This window comes from Berkeleyomyces rouxiae, assembly GCF_048999995.1.
Source record: "Berkeleyomyces rouxiae strain 22BRR77 chromosome Unknown BrBRR77_ptg000004l, whole genome shotgun sequence".
Lineage (NCBI taxonomy): Eukaryota > Fungi > Ascomycota > Sordariomycetes > Microascales > Ceratocystidaceae > Berkeleyomyces > Berkeleyomyces rouxiae.
In genome coordinates this window covers 1,609,710-1,631,022 of record NW_027396494.1, presented here as the reverse complement: position 1 = coordinate 1,631,022, position 21,313 = coordinate 1,609,710, and the positions used below count along the sequence as shown (strand labels likewise).

General features: G+C 52.5%; 6 protein-coding genes across 6 annotated transcripts; 1 reads left to right on the top strand and 5 right to left on the bottom strand.

The window, feature by feature from the left end:
- Positions 1–273: 273 nt before the first annotated feature.
- Positions 274–1,956, bottom strand: BROUX77_004668 (uncharacterized protein; the record flags this gene model as incomplete). Its single annotated transcript, XM_073749456.1, has 1 exon — positions 274–1,956. One exon carries the CDS (start codon positions 1,954–1,956, stop codon positions 274–276), a length of 1,683 nt encoding a protein of 560 aa, XP_073605125.1.
- Positions 1,957–2,668: 712 nt separating this feature from the next.
- BROUX77_004667 (uncharacterized protein) lies at positions 2,669–5,093 on the bottom strand (the record flags this gene model as incomplete). Its single annotated transcript, XM_073749454.1, has 3 exons — positions 2,669–2,937; positions 3,010–3,581; positions 3,634–5,093. The coding sequence occupies 3 exons, from the start codon at positions 5,091–5,093 to the stop codon at positions 2,669–2,671; spliced, it is 2,301 nt and encodes a 766-aa protein (XP_073605124.1).
- Positions 5,094–5,201: 108 nt separating this feature from the next.
- BROUX77_004666 (uncharacterized protein) lies at positions 5,202–6,098 on the bottom strand (the record flags this gene model as incomplete). The annotated part of the gene is made up of 1 exon (XM_073749453.1): positions 5,202–6,098. One exon carries the CDS (start codon positions 6,096–6,098, stop codon positions 5,202–5,204), a length of 897 nt encoding a protein of 298 aa, XP_073605123.1.
- A 279-nt stretch (positions 6,099–6,377) lies between these two features.
- On the bottom strand, positions 6,378–8,192 carry BROUX77_004665 (uncharacterized protein; the record flags this gene model as incomplete). The annotated part of the gene is made up of 1 exon (XM_073749452.1): positions 6,378–8,192. One exon carries the CDS (start codon positions 8,190–8,192, stop codon positions 6,378–6,380), a length of 1,815 nt encoding a protein of 604 aa, XP_073605122.1.
- A 2,135-nt stretch (positions 8,193–10,327) lies between these two features.
- On the top strand, positions 10,328–11,366 carry BROUX77_004664 (uncharacterized protein; the record flags this gene model as incomplete). The annotated part of the gene is made up of 3 exons (XM_073749451.1): positions 10,328–10,383; positions 10,473–10,888; positions 10,996–11,366. 3 exons carry the CDS (start codon positions 10,328–10,330, stop codon positions 11,364–11,366), a joined length of 843 nt encoding a protein of 280 aa, XP_073605121.1.
- Positions 11,367–16,612: 5,246 nt separating this feature from the next.
- On the bottom strand, positions 16,613–17,269 carry BROUX77_004663 (uncharacterized protein; the record flags this gene model as incomplete). Its single annotated transcript, XM_073749450.1, has 2 exons — positions 16,613–17,022; positions 17,080–17,269. 2 exons carry the CDS (start codon positions 17,267–17,269, stop codon positions 16,613–16,615), a joined length of 600 nt encoding a protein of 199 aa, XP_073605120.1.
- Between the last annotated feature and the right edge of the window lie 4,044 nt (positions 17,270–21,313).

Below are 21,313 nucleotides of genomic sequence, written 5' to 3'. Positions count from 1 at the left end.
CTTTTGGAAGCGAAGCCCGTGTCTTTTTGTCGAAATGTATGTGGCGACTCGGGGATTCGAGCGCCAGTTACCCTCCGGGACTATTACCTGATAGGAGGGGTGCCTAGGGAACGTTCTGTTCCCCGGGTCTGCGCTAGACGGGGCCTCTTGGAGGCAGACCACATCCACCTGGTCTTCATGCGCCTTGTGTAGCAACGACTGTGCACAGGTCCAGGACCTTTGCACATTCGCAGAAATCATTTGCAATACTGTGTCGTTAGGGTGTCCTAACATTTACAGAAGTTCCTCGTCATTGTCGTCTACCTGCATTGAATCCCGTGTTTCAGGGGACTCGCTGGAGGTGGGCAGGGGGGAGGGTTGCAGCTGGGCGGCCTGTGATGGGGCGGTCGATGGCTGGCTGGGTGCCGAGGAGGCAGGGGAGGGGGAAGCCTGGGAGCTTGAAGGGCTCTTCGTCTGTGACGACGGCCGGGCCGGGGGGGCCGAGGTGACGGCCGTGGAAGGCGCCTGGGAGGACGCTGGGGACGGGGCCTTGTCTCCCTGGGCGGCGGCAGCCGGGGTGGACGACTGCGTCTCGGTATCGGCCGGGCATTTGCGGTCAAAGTGGCGGACCCGGCAGCGTGTGCAGAACGGGAAGCGCTCCAGGGTGTTGTCTGCGGAGACCATGTGCAGCTCTCCAAGTGTCGCTACGCGGCGGGGAACCGCGGACGGGGACACCAGGCCTTCGTGGAAGGCGATGTGGGCGCGGAAGGTGGGCACGCCTGCCTTGCCAACGTACTTTGACAGCGTGGCGCTGGCGGAGACGACACCAAAGGCCTGTTCGATATCCTGACGGACATCGTCTAGGGTGACCCGGTGGAGCATCACGGCGCCGGGGGTCTTGGGGTCCTCGACCGTGATCGAGGTGGGCAGTCCGTGTACGATGTACTTGGACCAAGCATCCCTCTTGTGAACCTTCTCCGCAGTCAGGTTGGCGCGGATGCGCTCAGCGTGGCTGAGGAATTTGCCGACGTCACGGACGGCTGTCAGGGCAAAGCCCGTCTTGGTGGCGGTGGCGGTGCCTGCGCCCTCGCCGCGGGGGATGCCCGCGTTGGCCTTCGTTACGATGTAGGCCGGCGAAAGCTTCCGGAGGGGGGAGTCGGTTGGCACAACCACGAAAAGGCGGTTGTCGGTGGGGGCGGTCTTGGGGGCTGAGCTGGGGTTGCCCTGTTTGGCCTTTGGGGCTCCGGTCGAGGGGGCGGCGGGTTGGGTGGCCTTGGATGCTTTTTTGCCCTTGCGGGCGACTGTGCTCCAGGATTCCTTGTCCGAGGACTCGGTGGGCGCTGCAGGAGCAGCAGCAGAGGGGTGGTGTGCAGGCTGGGCCTTTGATGGAGCCGGGGCCGGGGCCGGGGCCGTGTTAGGGGCGGGTGGCACGGGCTGTGCGGCCGGGGGGAGAGAGGTGTTTGTGGCAGCGCCCGTGGGGGGCGCGAGGGGTGAACCTGTCATCACGGCCACCAGGCCGTTCTCCAGGATTGAGGCCAGGTCGTTAACGATCTGGCGGGTAGACGCGAAGGCCTCCGCGTGGGGGGCCATGGAGGCCAGGCAGTTGTCGGCCATTGTCAAGAAAATGCTGGCCAAGCGATCTCTCGCGGCCGCTTCCGCATCCTGCTTGGTGCGGATCTTGTCGGCCAGGGCCTGGAAGCGACCGACCGGGAGCGAGATGGGAGCGTAGTGAGCCTCTTGGGGGAGGGGCGCGTCTTCGCTCCTGACGCGTTTTGCGCCTGTCGCGACGCGCGCGACGGAAGAGGGGAGCCCCTGAGGGGCCTGGCCGGCGAGGTTCGGCGAGAACGACGCGGAGGAGGGGACAGTGGTGGGCACGGGGGAGGGGTCGCTGGCGGGCGAGGTGGCCTGCGCGTACGTCAATGACGGAGGCGCGGACGCGGGCGCGGCGGGCGCGGGCGCTTGGACGGACGCGATCATCTTAGGGATGACAGGACCTGTCGGGGGCGAAAATAAAGTAAAGTAGTTTGCAATAATGGTAGCTGTTAGCTTGGTCAAAATGTCGAAGGTGCCCTCTGAAAATCGAGGAAAATGTTGTTGAGTGGCCTCGTGATGTGATGTTTATATGATTTGATTTGATTGTCTTTATTTTACCTGTCTACTCGCGAGGTATTCTCGACATACGACAGGGGACTAAAACTAGTACCAAGAAATACATACAGAAGCTAAAGAACCAAAAACCCAGAATCATGCATACAGAAAATCCCCACAGCACGAAGTATAATGACGGAGGGTCCCCCGACCGCCCAGCGCAATGGCTGTCCTTCGCTTGTAGAGCCCCAAACAAGGCCCCAAGCCTCGACCTTTACCCTGTAGAAGACCAAACCCAAAAGAAAGATAGAACATGACAAAGGAAAAGTAACAAAGGAAAGATAGGAAGTAGAGAGAGAAAGGGAGAACGAGCAAACAGTAGAGAGTGGCAGCGCGCGCGCTAAGCCGAGAGGCCCGGGGGAGCCCCCGCACTGGGAAGTGGAGGGGCGGGCGGTGGTAGGCTCGACGGGGAGCGAGCGGGAGGGTCGGCGGCCTGTGGGTGCGCCTCAATCCTCGCGCGGTGGTGGGCAAGCAGCACAGTGGGTGCTTTAGCTGCCTTGGCGGCTAGCCAGGTGGCCCCGCGCTTGGTGCCTATCAACTTCTAGAAGAAGCTACGGGACACCCGCTGTGGGTTCCAGGGGCAGACCCAAACATGCTCTGGGGCGGTCTCCAATCCGCAAAGGGAGCAGGAGAGCACGGCGTCCTCATGTTCGAAGCGGCGATGGTAGGCCGCAAAGTCGCCATGGCCGGACAGAGCAGTCAGCACTGCGCGGGCGAGCTTGCGATCGGTCTCGTCAAGGAGACTTGACCAAGCCTTCTTGGGGGGTTCAACTGGGCGGTGCAGATGGGGTCTGATGGCGCGCCCCTCCTCTGCCCACCAGGCGCGGAAAGCAGAGTCGAGACGGGAGCGGAAATAGTGGCGGGCCTAGGAGAGCGACATACCGTCCAGCCAAGTGTTTGTCCTGGCCCCTAGCTTTGCTTGCTCATCTGCGAGCTCATTACCCGCGATGTCGGAGTGGCCCGGGACCCAAATAGCCTCTACCTCGGGTGGGCCGTCGGGCCAGGGCCTTGGTCGCGGCCGCTCTGGGTGTGGTCTGATCCAGCTTGCGCAGATCAGCTGGGCGCGCCTCAGATACTGCTCGGAGGTGCCCGGCTTGGCGTAGCGAGACGTGAGCCGGTTCACTGCAGCGAGATTGTCGGAGCAGATCCAGACCTTGCGGCACTGTGGCTTCTCCCATGAGTCGACCTCTGCCAGGGCCTTGGCGATGGCCAGCACCTCGGCGTCATGAACCTCGGCGCGGAACGGGGCAGGGCAGTTGCCCGTGGACAGGGTCCTGCCGTCCTGGATGACCACCCAGCCGGCGCCGACCTTGTCATCTCTCAACTTGTATCCATCCGTATAGATCCAGAGATCTGAGGGGTCCGAGGAGCGGACTAGTAGCTGGTGGGCCGCGGCTGCGGCCTCCTTGTCGCCTTGCAGCGGGGGGCGGGTTATCGGGAGCACTCCCTTGCACCTAGCTGGGAGGCTCGTGGCGATCTTGTGCGGGAGTAGCCTCTTGAGCGTACCCAGCTTGCCACCATCGGTGTCTCCGAACCCTAAGGGGTGGTTTGCCGGGGCTAGAGATGCCCTGATGCCGGCTGAGGCCAGGAGGTGGTCGAGGACGCAGCTCATGGGGGAGCCCCGATGCCAGGTTAAAGATCGCACATGGCGTCGTGCAATATAGGGGCAGCGCTGCGCGTAGTCCCCTCCTGACCGTGCGGTCCAGGATGTGGGCAGCCCCGAGAAGGCCCCGGAAAGGCTTGGTTGGCGAGAGGCCAGGGCGCCACCACGTGGCTGCCGCGTATGTCAGTTTCGTGACCACGCAGGTGCGGACGGCCGTGAGAGCCCCCCTAATCGGCGCGCCCTTCCAACAACCGGACAGGATCTGGATGCCTCGGATCACAGGCGTCGTCCTCTGGGCTACGTCGCGGATGTGCGGCAGGAACGACAGGTTGCGGGACCACAACACGCCCAGCCAGCGCAGAGTCCCGCGGGGGTCCACCGGTTGGAGTGTGGAGCCGCCCGGGAGACACGCGCTCGGGTTTAGGCCGTGGCGCTTACGCGTCACGTGCAGGAGGTCAGACTTGGCGAGGTCTAGCGCCATGCCGTTCTCTGTGCACCAACTGTTCGCCAGTTCCAACGAGCGAGAGAGGGCGGTGCAATTCTCCTCCAAGGACAAGCTGGAGTGGACCAAGCAGCCATCATCGGCGTATCCGCGGAGAGAGCTGGAGAAATTCATCCTGAACAGCGGAGCCAAATACAGCATGAACAGGATGGGGGAGATGGGCGAGCCCTGGGGCAGGCTGCCGCCTGTGGGCTGGAGAGGGTCGGCCACGCCGTCGAGAGATAGCGACGCCGTGCGCCCGGACAAGAAGGAAGCCACCCAGCGGCAAGTCTCGGCGGGACAACCAATCTCCACCAATCTCTTCACCATCCGGTTGGGCTGAACCGCATCGAACGCCCCCTTTATGTCAAAGGTGAGCACTGAGGATTCTGACTTGCCGTCGGCGTAGAACTCTAGAGAGTGTGCCAGACGCAGGCACATGTCTTCCGCGCTGCGTCCGGAGACCGCGCCAGCGTAGTTCTCCCCAATATGACCAGCTTCCAGCGCCCAGTGAGAGAGCCGGCGGGCGATGATCCTCTCTAGGCACTTGGCCAAAGTCGGGAGGAGAGAGATCAGTCGGTAGGCCCGCGGCGAAGAACGGTCCTTCTTGTTCGGTTTGGCGAGGGCGATCACGTTGGTTTCTTTGAAAGAGGCGGCGTGGTGGCCCCAGGAAAGGCTCGCGTTGAACAAATGCATGATCTGCCTCTGTAGAACAGGCCACGCGAGTTTCAAGACGTTGTTGGTCAGGCCGTCAGGGCCCGGTACGGTGTTGCGCGGGCTTCGGAGCGCAGCCTCCAACTCCCCGCTAGTGATGCGGGTCCGTCTTTGCTCATCTAGAGCGATGTATGGCGGGTCGACGTCGCCTGGGCGGTCGGAGGGCATGTGCACCCTGCGAAGGAGGGCGATTTTCTCCGTGGTGTCCTGCACTGTGGCTTCCGCGCCTTCGGACGGGGCCAGGGCAGGGGAGTGCCGGTTCGGCACTTTCGTCCTCTATTTGACCATCCGGAAGATGTCTTGGGACCGCGCGACGTTGGCGAGAAGGTCGTCGTAGAAGGCCCGGGCTGCACTCCTGAGAGCAGACTTCAGGCGCTTTTTGGCTTCGCGGCGGACGGCCCTAGCCTCCTGTTCCTCCGTGGGCAAGCTGGCGTGCTTCACGCGGGCTCGAGCTGCCCTCTGGTCGGCGCTGGCTTCCCGACATTCGTCGTTCCACCAGGGAAAGCTTTTGGTTTTTCCTTCAGACCTTGGGGTCGAGGCAATCAGCGCGTCCAGAATGACGTTTTGCAGGAGTCGCGCAAACTCGTCTATGTGCCTGTCCTGTGGGACTTGGTTTCCTGCCCCGCGGTACTCCGCGACAAGGGAGTCTAGGCGGGTCGCGCCGGCCTTGCACGCGGCATCGAACCTCTCCTTGTCTAGCTTGTCCATAAGGAACCTGCCGGGTGGGGCCGGGGCCGGCGAGTGGCCGTGCAGAGAAAGGGCCACCAGGAGCGGGAAATGGTCGCTGCCGCAGGTGAGTTCATCTCGGAGGTCGACGCTCGCGCCCGTGACAAAAAGTGCCGAAGACAGCAATGCGAGGTCGATGACGCTACCGGACTCGTGGGTTTGCTCACCCTCCGCGTTGCCAAGGAGGAGGGCTCGCTCTTCCATCCAGGCTAGCAGAAGCTTCGCTTCGTTGTCGTCGGTGGCGCTCCGGGGGTCCCAGGCGCTGTGGTGGAGATTGAAGTCGCCCACTACCACCGACCGCGGCCCTGGCTGCATGCTGGTCAGAAGACGAAGCGCCTCCCCTGTCCTAGCCGAACCTGTCCCGGCATTGTAAAGGTTTACGATGCTGTACGTGTGCCCGCCGATTAGGACCTCCACAATGATGACATCCTGGTGTTCTTCCCTCATGTGGGCCTTTTGGAAGCGAAGCCCGTGTCTTTTTGTCGAAATGTATGTGGCGACTCGGGGATTCGAGCGCCAGTTACCCTCCGGGACTATTACCTGATAGGAGGGGTGCCTAGGGAACGTTCTTTTCCCCGGGTCTGCGCTAGACGGGGCCTCTTGGAGGCAGACCACATCCACCTGGTCTTCATGCGCCTTGTGTAGCAACGACTGTGCACAGGTCCAGGACCTTTGCACATTCGCAGAAATCATTTGCAATACTGTGTCGTTAGGGTGTCCTAACATTTACAGAAGTTCCTCGTCATTGTCGTCTACCTGCATTGAATCCCGTGTTTCAGGGGACTCGCTGGAGGTGGGCAGGGGGGAGGGTTGCAGCTGGGCGGCCTGTGATGGGGCGGTCGATGGCTGGCTGGGCGCCGAGGAGGCAGGGGAGGGGGAAGCCTGGAAGCTTGAAGGGCTCTTCGTCTGTGACGACGGCCGGGCCGGGGGGGCCGAGGTGACGGCCGTGGAAGGCGCCTGGGAGGGCGCTGGGGACGGGGCCTTGTCTCCCTGGGCGGCGGCAGCCGGGGTAGACGACTGCGTCTCGGTATCGGCCGGGCATTTGCGGTCAAAGTGGCGGACCCGGCAGCGTGTGCAGAACGGGAAGCGCTCCAGGTTGTTGTCTGCGGAGACCATGTGCAGCTCTCCAAGTGTCGCTACGCGACGGGGAACCGCGGACTGGGACACAAGGCCTTCGTGGAAGGCGATGTGGGCGCGAAAGGTGGGCACGCCCGCCTTGCCAACGTACTTTGACAGCGTGGCGCTGGCGGAGACGACCCCAAAGGCCTGTTCGATATCCTGACGGACATCGTCCAGGGTGACCCGGTGGAGCATCACGGCGCCAGGGGTCTTGGGGTCCTCGACCGTGATCGAGGTGGGCAGTCCGTGTACTATGTACTTGGACCAAGCGTCCCTCTTGTGGACCTTCTCCGCAGTCAGGTTGGCGCGGATGCGCTCAGCGTGGCTGAGGAATTTGCCGACGTCACGGACGGCTGTCAGGGCAAAGCCCGTTTTGGTGGCAGTGGCGGTGCCAGCGCCCTCACCGCGGGGGATGCCCGCGTTGGCCTTCGTTACGATGTAGGCCGGCGAAAGCTTCCGGAGGGGGGAGTCAGTTGGCACAACCACGAAAAGGCGGTTGTCGGTGGGGGCGGTCTTGGGGGCTGAGCTGGGGTTGCCCTGTTTGGCCTTTGGGGCTCCGGTCGAGGGGGCCGCGGGTTGGGTGGCCTTGGATGCTTTTTTGCCCTTGCGGGCGACTGTGCTCCAGGATTCCTTGTCCGAGGACTCGGTGGGCGCTGCAGGAGCGGCAGCAGAGGGGTGGTGTGCAGGCTGGGCCTTTGATGGAGCCGGGGCCGGGGCTGGGGTCGTGTTAGGGGCGAGTGGCACGGGCTGTGCGGCCGGGGGGAGAGAGGTGTTTGTGGCAGCGCCCGTGAGGGGCGCGAGGGGTGAACCTGTCATCACGGCCACCAGGCCGTTCTCCAGGATTGAGGCCAGGTCGTTAACGATCTGGCGGGTAGACGCGAAGGCCTCCGCGTGGGGGGCCATGGAGGCCAGGCAGTTGTCGGCCATTGTCAAGAAGATGCTGGCCAAGCGATCTCTCGCGGCCGCTTCCGCATCCTGCTTGGTGCGGATCTTGTCGGCCAGGGCCTGGAAGCGACCGACCGGGAGCGAGATGGGAGCGTAGTGAGCCTCTTGGGGGAGGGGCGCGTCTTCGCTCCTGACGCGTTTTGCGCCTGTCGCGACGCGCGCGACGGAAGAGGGGAGCCCCTGAGGGGCCTGGCCGGCGAGGTTCGGCGAGAACGACGCGGAGGAGGGGACAGTGGTGGGCACGGGGGAGGGGTCGCTGGCGGGCGAGGTGGCCTGCGCGTACGTCAATGACAGAGGCGCGGACGCGGGCGCGGCGGGCGCGGGCGCGTGGACGGACGCGATCATCTTAGGGATGACAGGACCTGTCGGGGACGAAAATAAAGTAAAGTAGTTTGCAATAATGGTAGCTGTTAGCTTGGTCAAAATGTCGAAGGTGCCCTCTAAAAATCGAGGAAAATGTTGGTGCCGGACTAGCATGTGATTGGGGTCAAGGGTTGCTAGCCGGATGGAAGCCCGTGTCTTTTTGCCCTGCACACCTTCAATGAGCACGTTTAACACATGAAGTTAAAATACACAGCAGCAAAAAAAAAAAAAAAAAAAAAAAAACCCAACCTCTTAAAAGGAAACACAGCTTGTATGCTGCAATTGATCACGATGGGATTCGAACCCACAATCTTTTGATTCGTAGTCAAACGCCTTGCCCTTGGGCCACGCGACCGGTTATTCATGATGATTCGGCCGTTATTTCATCCCAGAAACTTGGGCCCGGGGCCGGCCCGGGAGTTATTCGGAGTCAACCTTCCCTCCTACAACCCTCGGGGGGGTACCTTTGAGGTCGGCCTCCCCCCCCTCGAGCCTATGCTGAGGGTCTCATGAGGACAGCAACACGATCCCAATGCTGCTGCCATTCTCGTCTCTTCAACATGACAACGAGCTGCGAAGCCAGAGTCCGCTTTCTCCCAACTTTGAGGGATTTCCTCGCCGTCGACTCGCCCCCTTTTCACGACACCCTCCTCGCGATCGCCGGCCCTTCATCGCCGCCACACCCAACAACTCGTGGATCCATCTTCGCAACTCGGGACTGTCCCTTTGAAGGTTCAGACAGTCCACCTTCGTCTTTTCCTTTTCCTTTGTCTTTCCTTTGTCCTGCTGTGGCACTCGGGGACTGTATCGGGCCTCAGCCATGGTTCGGTGCGGCGGCCACTTCGAAAAGCGGAAGGATACGCTCCTAGCCTCCGGAGGCTCACCTGGTATGGTTTTTCACCCGCTCAACGACTCGGGTTTTTCCATGCCACGCTGGTTGTGATGGTCGACCTTGTGTCTGGCCACGTTTCTCAGTCGAACGAATGTCGGTGGGGATGGTTAACTCTTTATGGGGGTTAGGTTTTATCTGGGGAAAGTGTTTTTTTTTCTTTTTTTTTTTCTTTTGTACTTGTGTTTCTTGCTGCTCATAGCGGAGTGTGGACCACTGGTTCTTCGGGGCTTGGGGATGATGCGCCATCCCGAACACACAGAAACTATGCGGCGTGTCGAGCGGAGGACTTTAAATTTCCGTCCGGTAACCAATCCGGCGTCGTTTGATCTTAGTGATTCCGGTAGACGTTAAATATAGTCAAGTCAAGTCAAGTCGGAGTATGACGTCATCCGACTGCTTCCATTTAGAACATGCCCTTGTATTGCTAAGAGATAACAGTAGGTAGACTTTAAGCAATACAAGCAAACAAACAAAAAAGTCCTCCCGGTAACAGGTCTTCCGGAGAGGCTGTCTACAAGGACAAAACCACTGTACTCCGCCAGTATCAAATCCCCATACCGACGGAGCTTCAATCACCGAGACAGCTCAGAACGAAGGATCCAGGAGTCAAGCTTTATTACTAGGATCTTGATGGACTTCACTAAGCGCCTTCTTAACGTAAAGGCTTGACGAGTGTTGCAGTTGATAGGTGTAAAATGACTGGCCTGAAATGGAATCGGAAGTTACACAGACCAGTTTTGTCGTTGAGCAAATCAGATCTCATGCACAACTTTTGTGTAACAATCAACCCTTTCAAGAACTCAACCCCTTTAGCCCAAGACAAATATCGGAACGGTTCCATGCGAGTAATGAAAAAAAAAAAAAAAAAAAAAAAAAAATATTTCGGAACATGCTGTTCGAGGTTTTTTCTATGTATACACCTATAAGTAGTTGGACGAAATCTGGCAATGCTCATAATATGTGAATCCCAGGTCGCCACAGGATCATATGATTTTGCCTCCTTATCACAGCAGCTGTCAGCATGTGCCAGCAGCCGTCAGTATATGAGCCTCCCCAAGCTTACCTCGGCATATCTTATCCTTCCCGTCAAGGTTCTATCCTCCCGTCTATTTCAGCGGGGGCCGAAACATCACAACCAACTGAGATTCACTTATCAATTACTTTCGGGACAATCAATTAGTCAAGCCTCAGTAAACCACGCAATCAGCATAACATTAAAGTTCTTCACCATTGATTGCTACTTTTCCTGGACAAATCGTGAGGTATATAAAGGTTCACGGGTTCTCCAAGTCTCATTTGCCCCTCACTTTTCTGTACTCAATTCTTTTCCATCAACTATTTTCTCTTGTCTGTATGCATGACATCGCTCGCGCGGAACATTATCATGTCGCTTCCCAAGATTAAAGTCTACTGGTAATCCAAGCCCCAACTCCGCTCTCAACAGCATGAACATCTTTGACTAACAAAATATCCCTTCTCTTTCTGTTGGGTTCCTGTCTCAGGCTCGAGAAGTCGCGCGCTCAGAGTATTCTCTGGCTTCTTGAGGAGCTTAAACTTCCCTACGAACTTGAGGTCTTCAAGCGCGATGCTTCCACCTCGCTAGCTCCCCAGGAGCTCCTCAGCATTCATCCGCTCGGCAAGTCACCCCTCGTCGAGCTGCGGCCTGCTGACGCTGACGGTGATGATGCCGCTACACAACCTCCTCTGGTGCTTGCTGAGAGCGGCCATATCGTGCAATTTCTCACGACCCACTTTGCTGCACGCCAGGGGAAGGCAGATCTCATCCCTCAGCGCTGGGCCGAGGGTCGTGAGGGTGACGTATTCGGTGAGACAGAGGCTTATAGACGCTATGAATATCTCTTGCACTATACCGAGGGTTCTCTGATGCCTTATGTGGTGATGTCGTTGATTCTTGGCCGTAAGTTCCGTCTTGTTGATAGTTTGCTGTTTCATCTTCCATCACTTGATGATTCTCACCACATTGATACTTTCTTTTTACACTTCTGACGTGAATTGGATGCTTAGGCATGGGCTCACCTTCCGTCCCGTTCCCCATTCGACCTATCACGGGCATGGTTGCCGGTCGTGTATCGCAGGCCTACATTGTTCCCAACATGAAACGCCACTTTACAATGCTTGAGGGACTCTTGTCGTCATCTGGTGGTTGCTTCATTACCGGAAACGCCCTCACGGCAGCGGATATTTTGCTCAGTTTTCCGCTGTTTGCAGCCATGGCTCGCTGTGAGAATCTCACACAGTGGGAAAAGGGCTCACTGGAAGCTACTTACCCACTGCTTGCGAAGTACGCCGATGCACTGAAGGCGCAGCCGGGTTATGAGGCTTCAAAGGAGCGCGTGAGAAAGGATACGGGCGAGTTTAAGGATTTGCTGCGCTGAAAGTTTATCAATAAGTTCAAGTTAGAACTTCATTCCTAGTTCCTGGCTCATAGTGTAGTTGGTTAGGTTAGGATTCTAGTTCACTATTTTAAATTGAATTGAAGTTCATGACCTTAACCCCGGTAACACCGTTGTCTATCATTAGCTTTGACTGACCACAACAGCAACCTACACGGACCTCCCCCGCCACCTCAACTCGTTCGTGGTATTTAGTGGGATTAGAGTATCTCCACCATGCCATCTTTCATCTTAAGTTATCGTGCGGCACATCCAAGTAGCCCATGAAGGAATTCGAGATAACATAGGTTCAACATTTAAAAACGCACAAGTAAAAGCTCTCGCAAGACAAACGAGACGAGAACAAATAACTAGCTATACAAATATACTACAAGACTCGGCTGTATTCAGTCATTGTCATGAGCATGTTTGCTCAACATGGCAACCTAACAAACTTCTACATCCTACGCACCTATTCCATTCAAATCTTTGGAATAAATACACCCCAAGTTTGCCTGAAGGCAAAAGAATCAGCACAATTTTGGTGGGAAAAGGCCGAGTGCATATGTGCAAATGTTCTTCTACCTTCCACACCCATGCAGATGTGCAAGACCTAAACCGTATTTGTGTGGCTTCATGTGGCAATGTAGCCTTCCTGATGGCAAAATGATGCACATCACCACCACAGACATGTCTCGAAGGGAAAAAAAGAAGGCTGGTGGAAGAGAGCCACGGTTCAAGATAGCCTCAGTTGAATCCGAGACTCTGTGCATCGCTTGCATGCAGGTACAATAATCCCTATTCCAGGTTATGCAACAAACACACTGTATCCATGTGACGCTTTTGTGGGCTGTGTATGTGCTTAGCGGTTGCTGTGGTTTTTATGCAGGTGCTGAGCCCCAGGGCCCTGGAAGCATAGCTCCCATGGAGTTGTATCACAGCAGCAAAGTTGCGATCCACGAAATGGTAGATGTGGTAGGGGACTGTGCTAAGTGCATGCTTGCACAACTAATTCTGTTATGCAAGGGACGGGAGGAGGGACCATAGCCAATGAATGCATTCTGCTTCAAGGCCAAGATACTCACTCACTCGTTCGACCTACTGTTACCCGTCAGGCCATCTTGCACAAAGTAAAATAAGATTACTCGTTGTCGTGGAGGTTGCACCTGGCGGGCCGAATGACGCCCCGTTGCCATGGCCACGTCGACTTGCTTGTTGATAACAGAGTGGGGGACACACTCAACAGCAAGTGCTTCCCTATAAAGAGAACATGTCGAAGAACAGCCAGGGCTTATTCGCTTCTATTCCGGCAAACTTCTCCTGGCTCCAAGTCCACCATTTCACGGTCCTGATCTCCCATGACAGCTTTGCCTCTGCAGAAGGCTCTCTCACCATGGAACACTTTTCCGCTACCTGTTCATCCTGATGCTTCCACGGCGTTGCCCCATACCTCACTGTTTCCATGGCTACGAAGGAAAAGTTTTCTCGCCAGAAACAAAGAACAGCAATTCTTCTGTGCGTTTTCCTGTCTCTTGCTGTGCCATACGACTTACACGCCGACATTTTGATGGCTGTCTCGATGTTTTGCGCACGCACAAACACATCCCCCGCTCAGTGAATTTTTCTTCCTGACGCCCAAGAAACATCAAGGGGGGAGCCCGGCTACCAAAAAAGCCAGACACACCAATACGACTTCGACAAGCATCCTGTCAGCCCGACGGGGCGAGTGGAGATGTCAGTTATGAAGGCTGACCCTCTCTATCCTCTCCTTTTTGGACCCGTTGCAACATAGAACGCTGCCAAGGCGACCATAACCCACTCTGTTGTTCTGGATACTGAAAAACTTCATAGACGCACAGACAAAGCCACCTGAAAAACTGGCCTCGAGAGTCACGGCAACAACGGCTCTTTGCACAACCCATAATGAAGGTATTATGTAATCATGTATACTTGCGATGTTTATGGCCCACCCGGCGTTTCACAGGGTCTGGCCTAACCCAGTTTCCAAGACTATCGTGAACTCTGTGCAAACAAACTGTTGCGTGTAGCCTAGAGTTTGTTAATTCACAGGCGTTTCTTGACCCTGCAAGATGCGATGGGGGTGTTTTTTCTGGCGATACATCAAATAAAATGCACAAATGTTTCACGAAATGCGTTCAAGTTGAATGTCACAACTTCAGTAGCCTTGTTGAAGAAGGACCCGCTAGAAGACATCTGGAGCCGGTTGCTCTGCTGGTTGTCTGGGCAACGCTGAACCTAGCCGGTAGTTTGTCGAAGACCGTTTCCCTTGATAATAGGAAAAAAAAGTTGGTCAAACGTAAGGGTTATATCAGTTTATGCATCTAGGGTTACTGTTTCATATACAATGCATAAATGGGGGTATGCCACAAAAGGGTTGTGAGGGTGGGAAGGCCCATGCTTACAAGGTATAGGTAATATTTCATTATATGCATACACGTTTCTGTTGCATAGCAGTTAGATACAACTAGGAACACTACTCAATTGCCATCACCAGTCAGCAACACAGACAAGTACGAGTAACTAGGTATAGATCGCTGTGAAGTGGCAGGAAACAGCGTCTGGTGCTTCTCCCAAAAAGTACCAAAGACAAGGTTGGTGAAATCACACCCGAACTGGCCCTTCATAGAGCACAAGGGAATCATCGTATCATCACGCAATAATATACTCTCGTACTTATAGTGATTTTTCTCATGTTATTAATTACTTGTGTGAAAAACTCCAACATGCAGATCCAGTCGATCTGCCCACTTTGATTTTTAAATTCGGAATCCGGGGTCTTGGTGCCTTTAAGATTCAGTTCCCTTCTGTTATCGGGAAAGCTTTGGAAGTTTTACATAGTCCCTCAGTTTTCCAAGCTCAGGACATCATTAGGCTTTGGCTAGCCCAATCAGACCCGTGTACCCACATGACTTTGGTTATTCTTCATGTAGCGGGCGGGGACTTGATGATCTGTGTGTATACTCATTACAAGTAAGTAAGCCGGGTTTTGAGCTCGCGTAAGACGGGATTAAGTAGGAATTATCACATTGCTTGCGCGTTTCATGTAGAAGCTTGAGGCTATTCTTCCCATTGTTTCTTTGAATGTATGTGAAGTGCAGTTCTAAGCTTTGGGAATATTGGAATTAGTGAACGGGTCAGTACGGTCTTCTACCGGTGCTTTCCTTTGGAGTTCTGGAGAGGGGTTGGCCATGCGGGCTGGTTGGCCTCGTCGAGCAATTTGATCAAGCACCTGATAAGTAGAAGGCTGGACTCAACAGTAGGATTGCGTTAAACCATTGATTCAACTCAATTCAATTCTTACATCACGATACGTTTAAACATAGACACTGTCAGTCCTTGCCTATGGAAGTTGAGCATGTGGATCATGCATGCTATGCATGTATGTATATGTCTGTAGCTGTCAAAAGAGTGCTACAGAAACACATCTGTATAGAATGCTAACCTGATAGTAGCAATGTGCTGCAACTTTATTGTCTAAATCGTAATGGACCTTAGTCGGGAGGGTCTGGTCACTTTCAACAGCCGAGATGATGAAACTAGTCCCCTCGGCATTCATTTAATAATACAATTGAACGGTCTACATTGTGTGGTCATTATGTACGTGTGCACGTAACCTGTTTTTCGGAGCGGGGTTTCCCACGTAATATTTTGTTTATTAAGCAGTGGAAGTCAAGATAATTAGTAGGCCACTGATTCCGGAGTTAAGATTGTCCGTCCGGATCATTTCGTTGCTGTCTATACTCAATATGCACCCGTGTGGTGCTGATCTGATAGTTTCAGTCAATGACTGGAATATGTGCGTTCTTGAAGTTTAGTAGTGTATTATTGAGTATTGCTGATGCCATGAATCATTGATATATCTACAAGTCTACATACACGGGGGTCACCGAAAGAGTCTCTTTTTGTCTGACACTGAGGATTTGGGTGGCTCTCCATCCTCACTGAGCTTGAAAGGAGTCAAGTTTCTACTTAGTAATTCATATCTCGATAATACGTGACAAGATGGACGGAGTCAAATGAACATATGTTAAAGGCAAAATACGCCGTCGTATAGAATGCAACAGAGAGCGCCAAGAATTAGCGACATGGGGGGTTTTTTACGGACAGGGCAAGAAGGGATCTAGAAGAAGAACCCGAGCGGCAGGTATTGAAGCGAGATAAAAAGAGACGGTAGGCTAGACTGCATCGATATATGGCTATCAAGAATGGAGAAGCAAAGATGTATAGATGGAGCGAGGGCATTCATGGCTATCAACGTCAATTTCACCCAAAATATAAGAGAGGCGGACCTGATTTGGGTGCTGTAGCACATGTATTACATAGATAGTTAACTACCTGTTTGTAGGTCGTGTACAAGAGGTGGACCTGGGGTCCCATAGAATAAGGTTGTGGCACTTACTTCAAGCCTCTGTATGTCCCGATCCCCCGAAGTTTACCCGAACCAGAATCAAAGATTTAAACGAGATCACAATGCCGCACTTGACAGAGAGAACCTGGTAAGCCATTGCTGGATGAAAAAAAATACATGGCCGGAGTTTGACTGCCTCTTGTTGGGCAGGCATCTACTATAAAAGCTTCTAATATATACCGAAGTCCCGAGTTAGCTCGGCTGTTCAAGTGTGACAGGGGCTACTGGGCAAACGTCTCCACAACACAATACCAAAGCATCCGAATGAATCACATTGTCTGCTCGGACGCTGATCGGACCATAAAATGGCCCTGGTGCGCTGACTGAGACACCCTGGATCAGGAACAGACGCGGTGATCTGCATTAACACAGTCTGAGAATAGTGGGTTGGGTAGTAGGGATAACTAACTTAAAATACATACCAAGTCGCGAATGGGCAAGATTGGACACGGGTCAAGTTCATGGGTAGCGGCAAGGAAAGATCGTTGACAACACAAAGCCACCGAAACCGGGAAAAATGAGCATGAAAACTGATGTTACACAGTTAGGCCGCATTCCATTCTTTCATTTTTTTCTCGTGAGCATATTTATCCGAAGATTTGCACTTGTACCTTTGCTTGTACAAGAATGGCAGCGGTCATTGGAGAATACTTTGACGATGGAATTGGTCACGGGAGAAGGGGTTAAAAGAGTTGACTAAATATATATTACCATGAGTAATAAGAAAAAGCAAAATAATTTTCGGGAATCCAATAAAGCGAAGCCAGTTTTTTGATGTGCCACAATGTACAGGTAGAAAGAAGCCAGTGGAGGACTGCATTTAGGTGGTCTCCCACAGGGCTCTGCGCATGCTAGCCTTCTTCTTGTGATTATCCCTAGGCTTCTTGAGCTCCTCGCGCGCATTCGCAACGTTGAAGGTTCTGGGCAATGCGGGTCTGCTTTCTCCGGTCCCGCTTGTTTCTCTCACAATTGCCTTGAACCAGTAGACGGATCTCTTGTCGGTCATACCCAGAGGTGTCATATCATCGAAGTAGATAACCAGACCACCTTCTTCCATGCCCTCACGCTTGACACAGTCCCAGAAGTCCGAATCCTTCGTGTCGTCGTAGCCACCTTTGGGCAGGATGAAGCCAACATCTTCGAAGTCCTTTTTGGCAGCAACCATCCAAATATTACCATGTTCGTCGTAAGGGACAATGCCGCAGCGAAGGCGATTTTCGCCAACATCAACTGGAATAAGTTAGCTAGGGAATTCAAGTTCGGTCGTAGTGATGCTGATAAACTAACCAGAACCCTCCTTGCCACTCGACGAGGAAGTCGCGCTTCCAGGCAAATACCAAGGATCGATCTCGGCATCGCTAAAGTACTCCCAACCAATTTTGTCACCATCGAACAGACCTTCGTCGGCATTAACACCCATGAAGCTCAAGGAGCTCCAGAGGGTGACAGCGAAGAGAGTGTTGAATGAGAATTTCATTGTTCTTGGTTGAAGAAGAGTGAATGATGGGCAGAATGAGAGATGAGAGAGGAGAAGATGGTGATCTGGGTTGTTCGTTTGACGATCTTGGAAGGTAGGCGATCGTGGGTTATATACATCGATGATCCTAGAGCTGTGGACCAACTTTTCTTTTTCGTTGTTCTGTTCTAAATGCAGGGTAGTGAAAGTGGTGTACGTGAATGCTCCGTTTCAGTCGGAACTCTGGATAGTTGTGGAAACGATCGAAAAAAAAAATAGATTAAAGTAACAAGGTAGGATCTTTCTGTGTAAATAAGTTCGTGGTATGGGAAGGGAAAAAACATGGAAAGAAGAATTAATCAGTATATTCACACAATAAAAAGGACTCCCTCGGTGTGGAAAGCTGGTGACCGAGAACCAGCTCCACTCTAGCCGAGGGGGGGGGGGGGGGGGGCGAAAAATATTGCGTTATTTTCTATTAGCAATTGATTAGCCAACCGATATACTTGTTGATGCAAACACGATATCCTGCCCAAGTTGATCTCCCGCAATAGTGGGAGTAGTGTGTTCTTCGGTGGAGTTTTCCTAACCCTTCTTAGCTCTAATAGTCGGCGGAACCCGAGAACAAAGAAATGCACAGCGCAATGCTTGGCGCAGGATCAACAAATACCGGAGCAATTAAGCAGGGTGTTAGCTTCAACTGCCGCATCGCTAAAATAACATGCCATCAAAAGAGTTCACGTATTGAGGGTTAGAATTTAGCCGTTGATTGCAAGTTGTTGAACAAGCCGCTGCCGTCAAAGCTTTAAAGGGAGTTGGTTTTGGTACCAGCCATGGGGACGAAAAAAAAAGGTAGCTGGATGGTGTCAGCGTGCCCTTTAATGACCGTCACACTAGTTTGGGAGATTGGCGGATATTTTGTTGGGCATCTATCGTTATCTGATGATACTAAACGCCGCCTATCAGGAAAATATCCAAGTTGACATGTCTTCCTTAGTGGAATGGTTGAACATACTCACATACTTCAAGTAGCGAAGTCGTGAGATTCTTCTTCCCCTAGTTGGCTGCGTAGTTATTTGTAATTACATGGTAGATATCCCTTCGGAGGCTTTTACAATAGGTAGAGCGGGAGCGGGGGGCAAGCTTCTAGAAAAACAGAAAATCGCTTTCTTCTGGAAGAGACCCACAGCTATCTTCACAGAGTGATATGCTAATCTGACTGGCACACACAGGTGTCTTTGTACCTTGTCTGCATGTGTGATCCAATAATCTTGTTCGGGCTTGGCTTCGCTTGGGTCACCCCTTGAAGAAGGCGGCAGGTTAAAACGATCTCCCCGGCGGCATGGGCTACCCTCGACATGTACCCATCACGCCCTTCGGTGACAGCATGTAGATAAACGTCCCACCACTTATAACTTTATTGATAGAAAGGAAGCCATTCTGAGGGTGGCGGTGAGGAGCGGTCCGAGGATAGTGCCAAAGGTAGACCCGGCGGAGTTTTTACTAATCAATCACGCATTCACGCAACGCACAAGTGTGTGCCAACTTTTCGGTGGCCATAGTCGCTGTGTATGTATGTATGTACATAACTACAAACACACTTGCACAAATAACATGGGTTATGCTTGGAAGGTGAAAATATGGGCGAGTCGCTTAATCTTTATGCCGTCGCCATGTTTTATTTTTGTTGACTACGCTTAAATGTTTCGGAATGTGGGCTTTTCCGCCCGAGTTTTACTTGTGGGTTAGGAAATTCAAGAACAACAAGTCTCAAAAGGGAAATGCATAACTATCTATCGTGGGGTCTAACCGCGTATACTCGTATCCCATTATCCGGCCCCCACTTCCACCATTATTTCTCCCAAAGTATTCAACCCTAAGCTCTCTTAAGGATCTCCTGGAAGCTCAAAGATTGAAGATTGAATTTCATGTTTGATAAAGTCCAAAGCTACGGCTTGTACTAGGATAACAGTGACTAACATTATATACGTATAAGAGACAGGTATGTACCCACTTGAATGATCCGAAGTACCCAACTTGCGATAACTAGTATTTTCACAGAGTTACCATATTGGGAAATCGTATGGAAATCAGACATAGTCTCATTATAGAATGTCCTTGGTTATTGTGCGCACTTGGCACTCCCTAGGGGATACGGGGGAAGACTTGACATGTGGAAAGGATGGCAGATCAGAAGGCGGAGGTAGGAACGGAGACGGATAAACCTAGGCCGGTCAGCTCGATTAGGTACTCACACATGGGAATAAGTTTCAAGGGCCTGGAAACGGAACCTGCTTCCTTCAATGTAGGAATTCCACCACCATTATGCTTCATGTTAGATTTACGAATATTCGTACCTACTGCCCCTATCCGTAATAAGGCTAGATCATGGTAAATCTTTGATAATATGCCGCTATAGAAAAAGACATGACTAACCCGTAGGAATATGGGATGAAATCTGGTCGGCTATTTCTAAAGCGCTGGCAGTGAAGGATGTTATGTGGATTGTAGAGAAAAGCCTGCATTTGAGGCCCAGGATTGCTCATTTGTGCATGGTATTGAATGAAAGAGAGATATTTTGTTTGTCACGAAAGCTACCTCATTTATGCCCGTTGGTGCTTCTATACTCTACCTGTCTCGGAAAGATTACTATATTGGTATACTACATGACTGCTTCTAGAGCCTCAAGAAATGATTAGTATGTAGATACATCAAAGCTTGACTATAGTAGCGCTATGTACTCGAGATATAATGATACCTAAGTGGGAATATATGAATGAGTCAACAGAGATAGACATTTTATCAGTGTTTAATAGGAGGACTCACTGTTGTCCTGTACGGAGAAGTATCCGGAACGTCACAAGTTCAAAGAGTTCAATGAAAGAGAATGTATTCAATGAAGGGGAAGAAAGGCGAACGATGATCGATGCCTTCTATTCTAGATACTATGGAAGAGAGGGAGAGAGCAGCCCTTTTATGCCCAGCAGTCCATTGATGTCTTGTGCTAGAAGCAGAGTCTAGTCCGAGCAAGAAAAGGAGAAGTACGGCCTTTTGTCGTTCAGCTTCCACTAGGTTGGGAACTTTTACAATAGCGTTCCTCTTGTGGCGATTTGTGATGTTAGAACGTGAACGAGTTGAAGGCAATTCCGATGTAGTCAGAGGAGCACAACCCTAAGATGCTTCTATTTGTAGGGTTGGCATGCTGACAATATCAACACATTTCAACAGTATGGGATTAGTAGTACCATTCTTCAGCATTACACCTAACTACCAAGCTTATACTTGGCCGGACTGGGTTCGATTGGAGACATACTCGGGTTAGTGTTAGTACAATATGGGGCTTCAGTCACTGGTGTCCTTTGACGGAAAGTATGTCTCGGAGCCTCACAAGTTCAAAGAGATAGAAGAATGAAGATATTCCACTATCGATTGTCGTTTTCCTGTTCTTTGATAATTGAATATATCCATTCTTCTACCTTTTTGAATTGGTGACGTTCCAAAATATTCTTTCCGTCAAAGGACAAGAGTGAGGCCTTCTATTGAACACTGAAAGTTAGTTATATAATTGGCACATAAGTTACATACATACACTGGAAGTACTTGTACAATATGCCGCTGTGCTCGAGTTCACCTTGGACGACTTGGACTATCACTCACTACCACAAGAAAGAAATGTGCTATTTTTGTAACATAACTAGTTATACCAGAGGTCTTTTCAATTCCAGTCAACCTTGACTTTTCTTAGACTACGAAGGGAGTACTCTTCGCAGCAATGCTTGAGCATTACAACCAAATATAACCTTGGTACCTTCTGGATAGCTTTGGATGCACATCATTTGTGACCACATTTAACTCTTGGTGTGCTTTGTTATAATTCGTTAGTCTCATTCAGCTTGCGCTATGTAGATTGCCTTCTTTGTGTGTACCTGCGTTTGCGTGCAGTTTTCTGTCTTTTTGTGTGCTTGGGGCTCTAAAACCCATCGGGCATCAGCTATTAGGAAGTGAAAGGTGTTTGGTGGGCTCAGAAATATGTTTGTGCACGCCAATACTTGGTTACCGGTACTA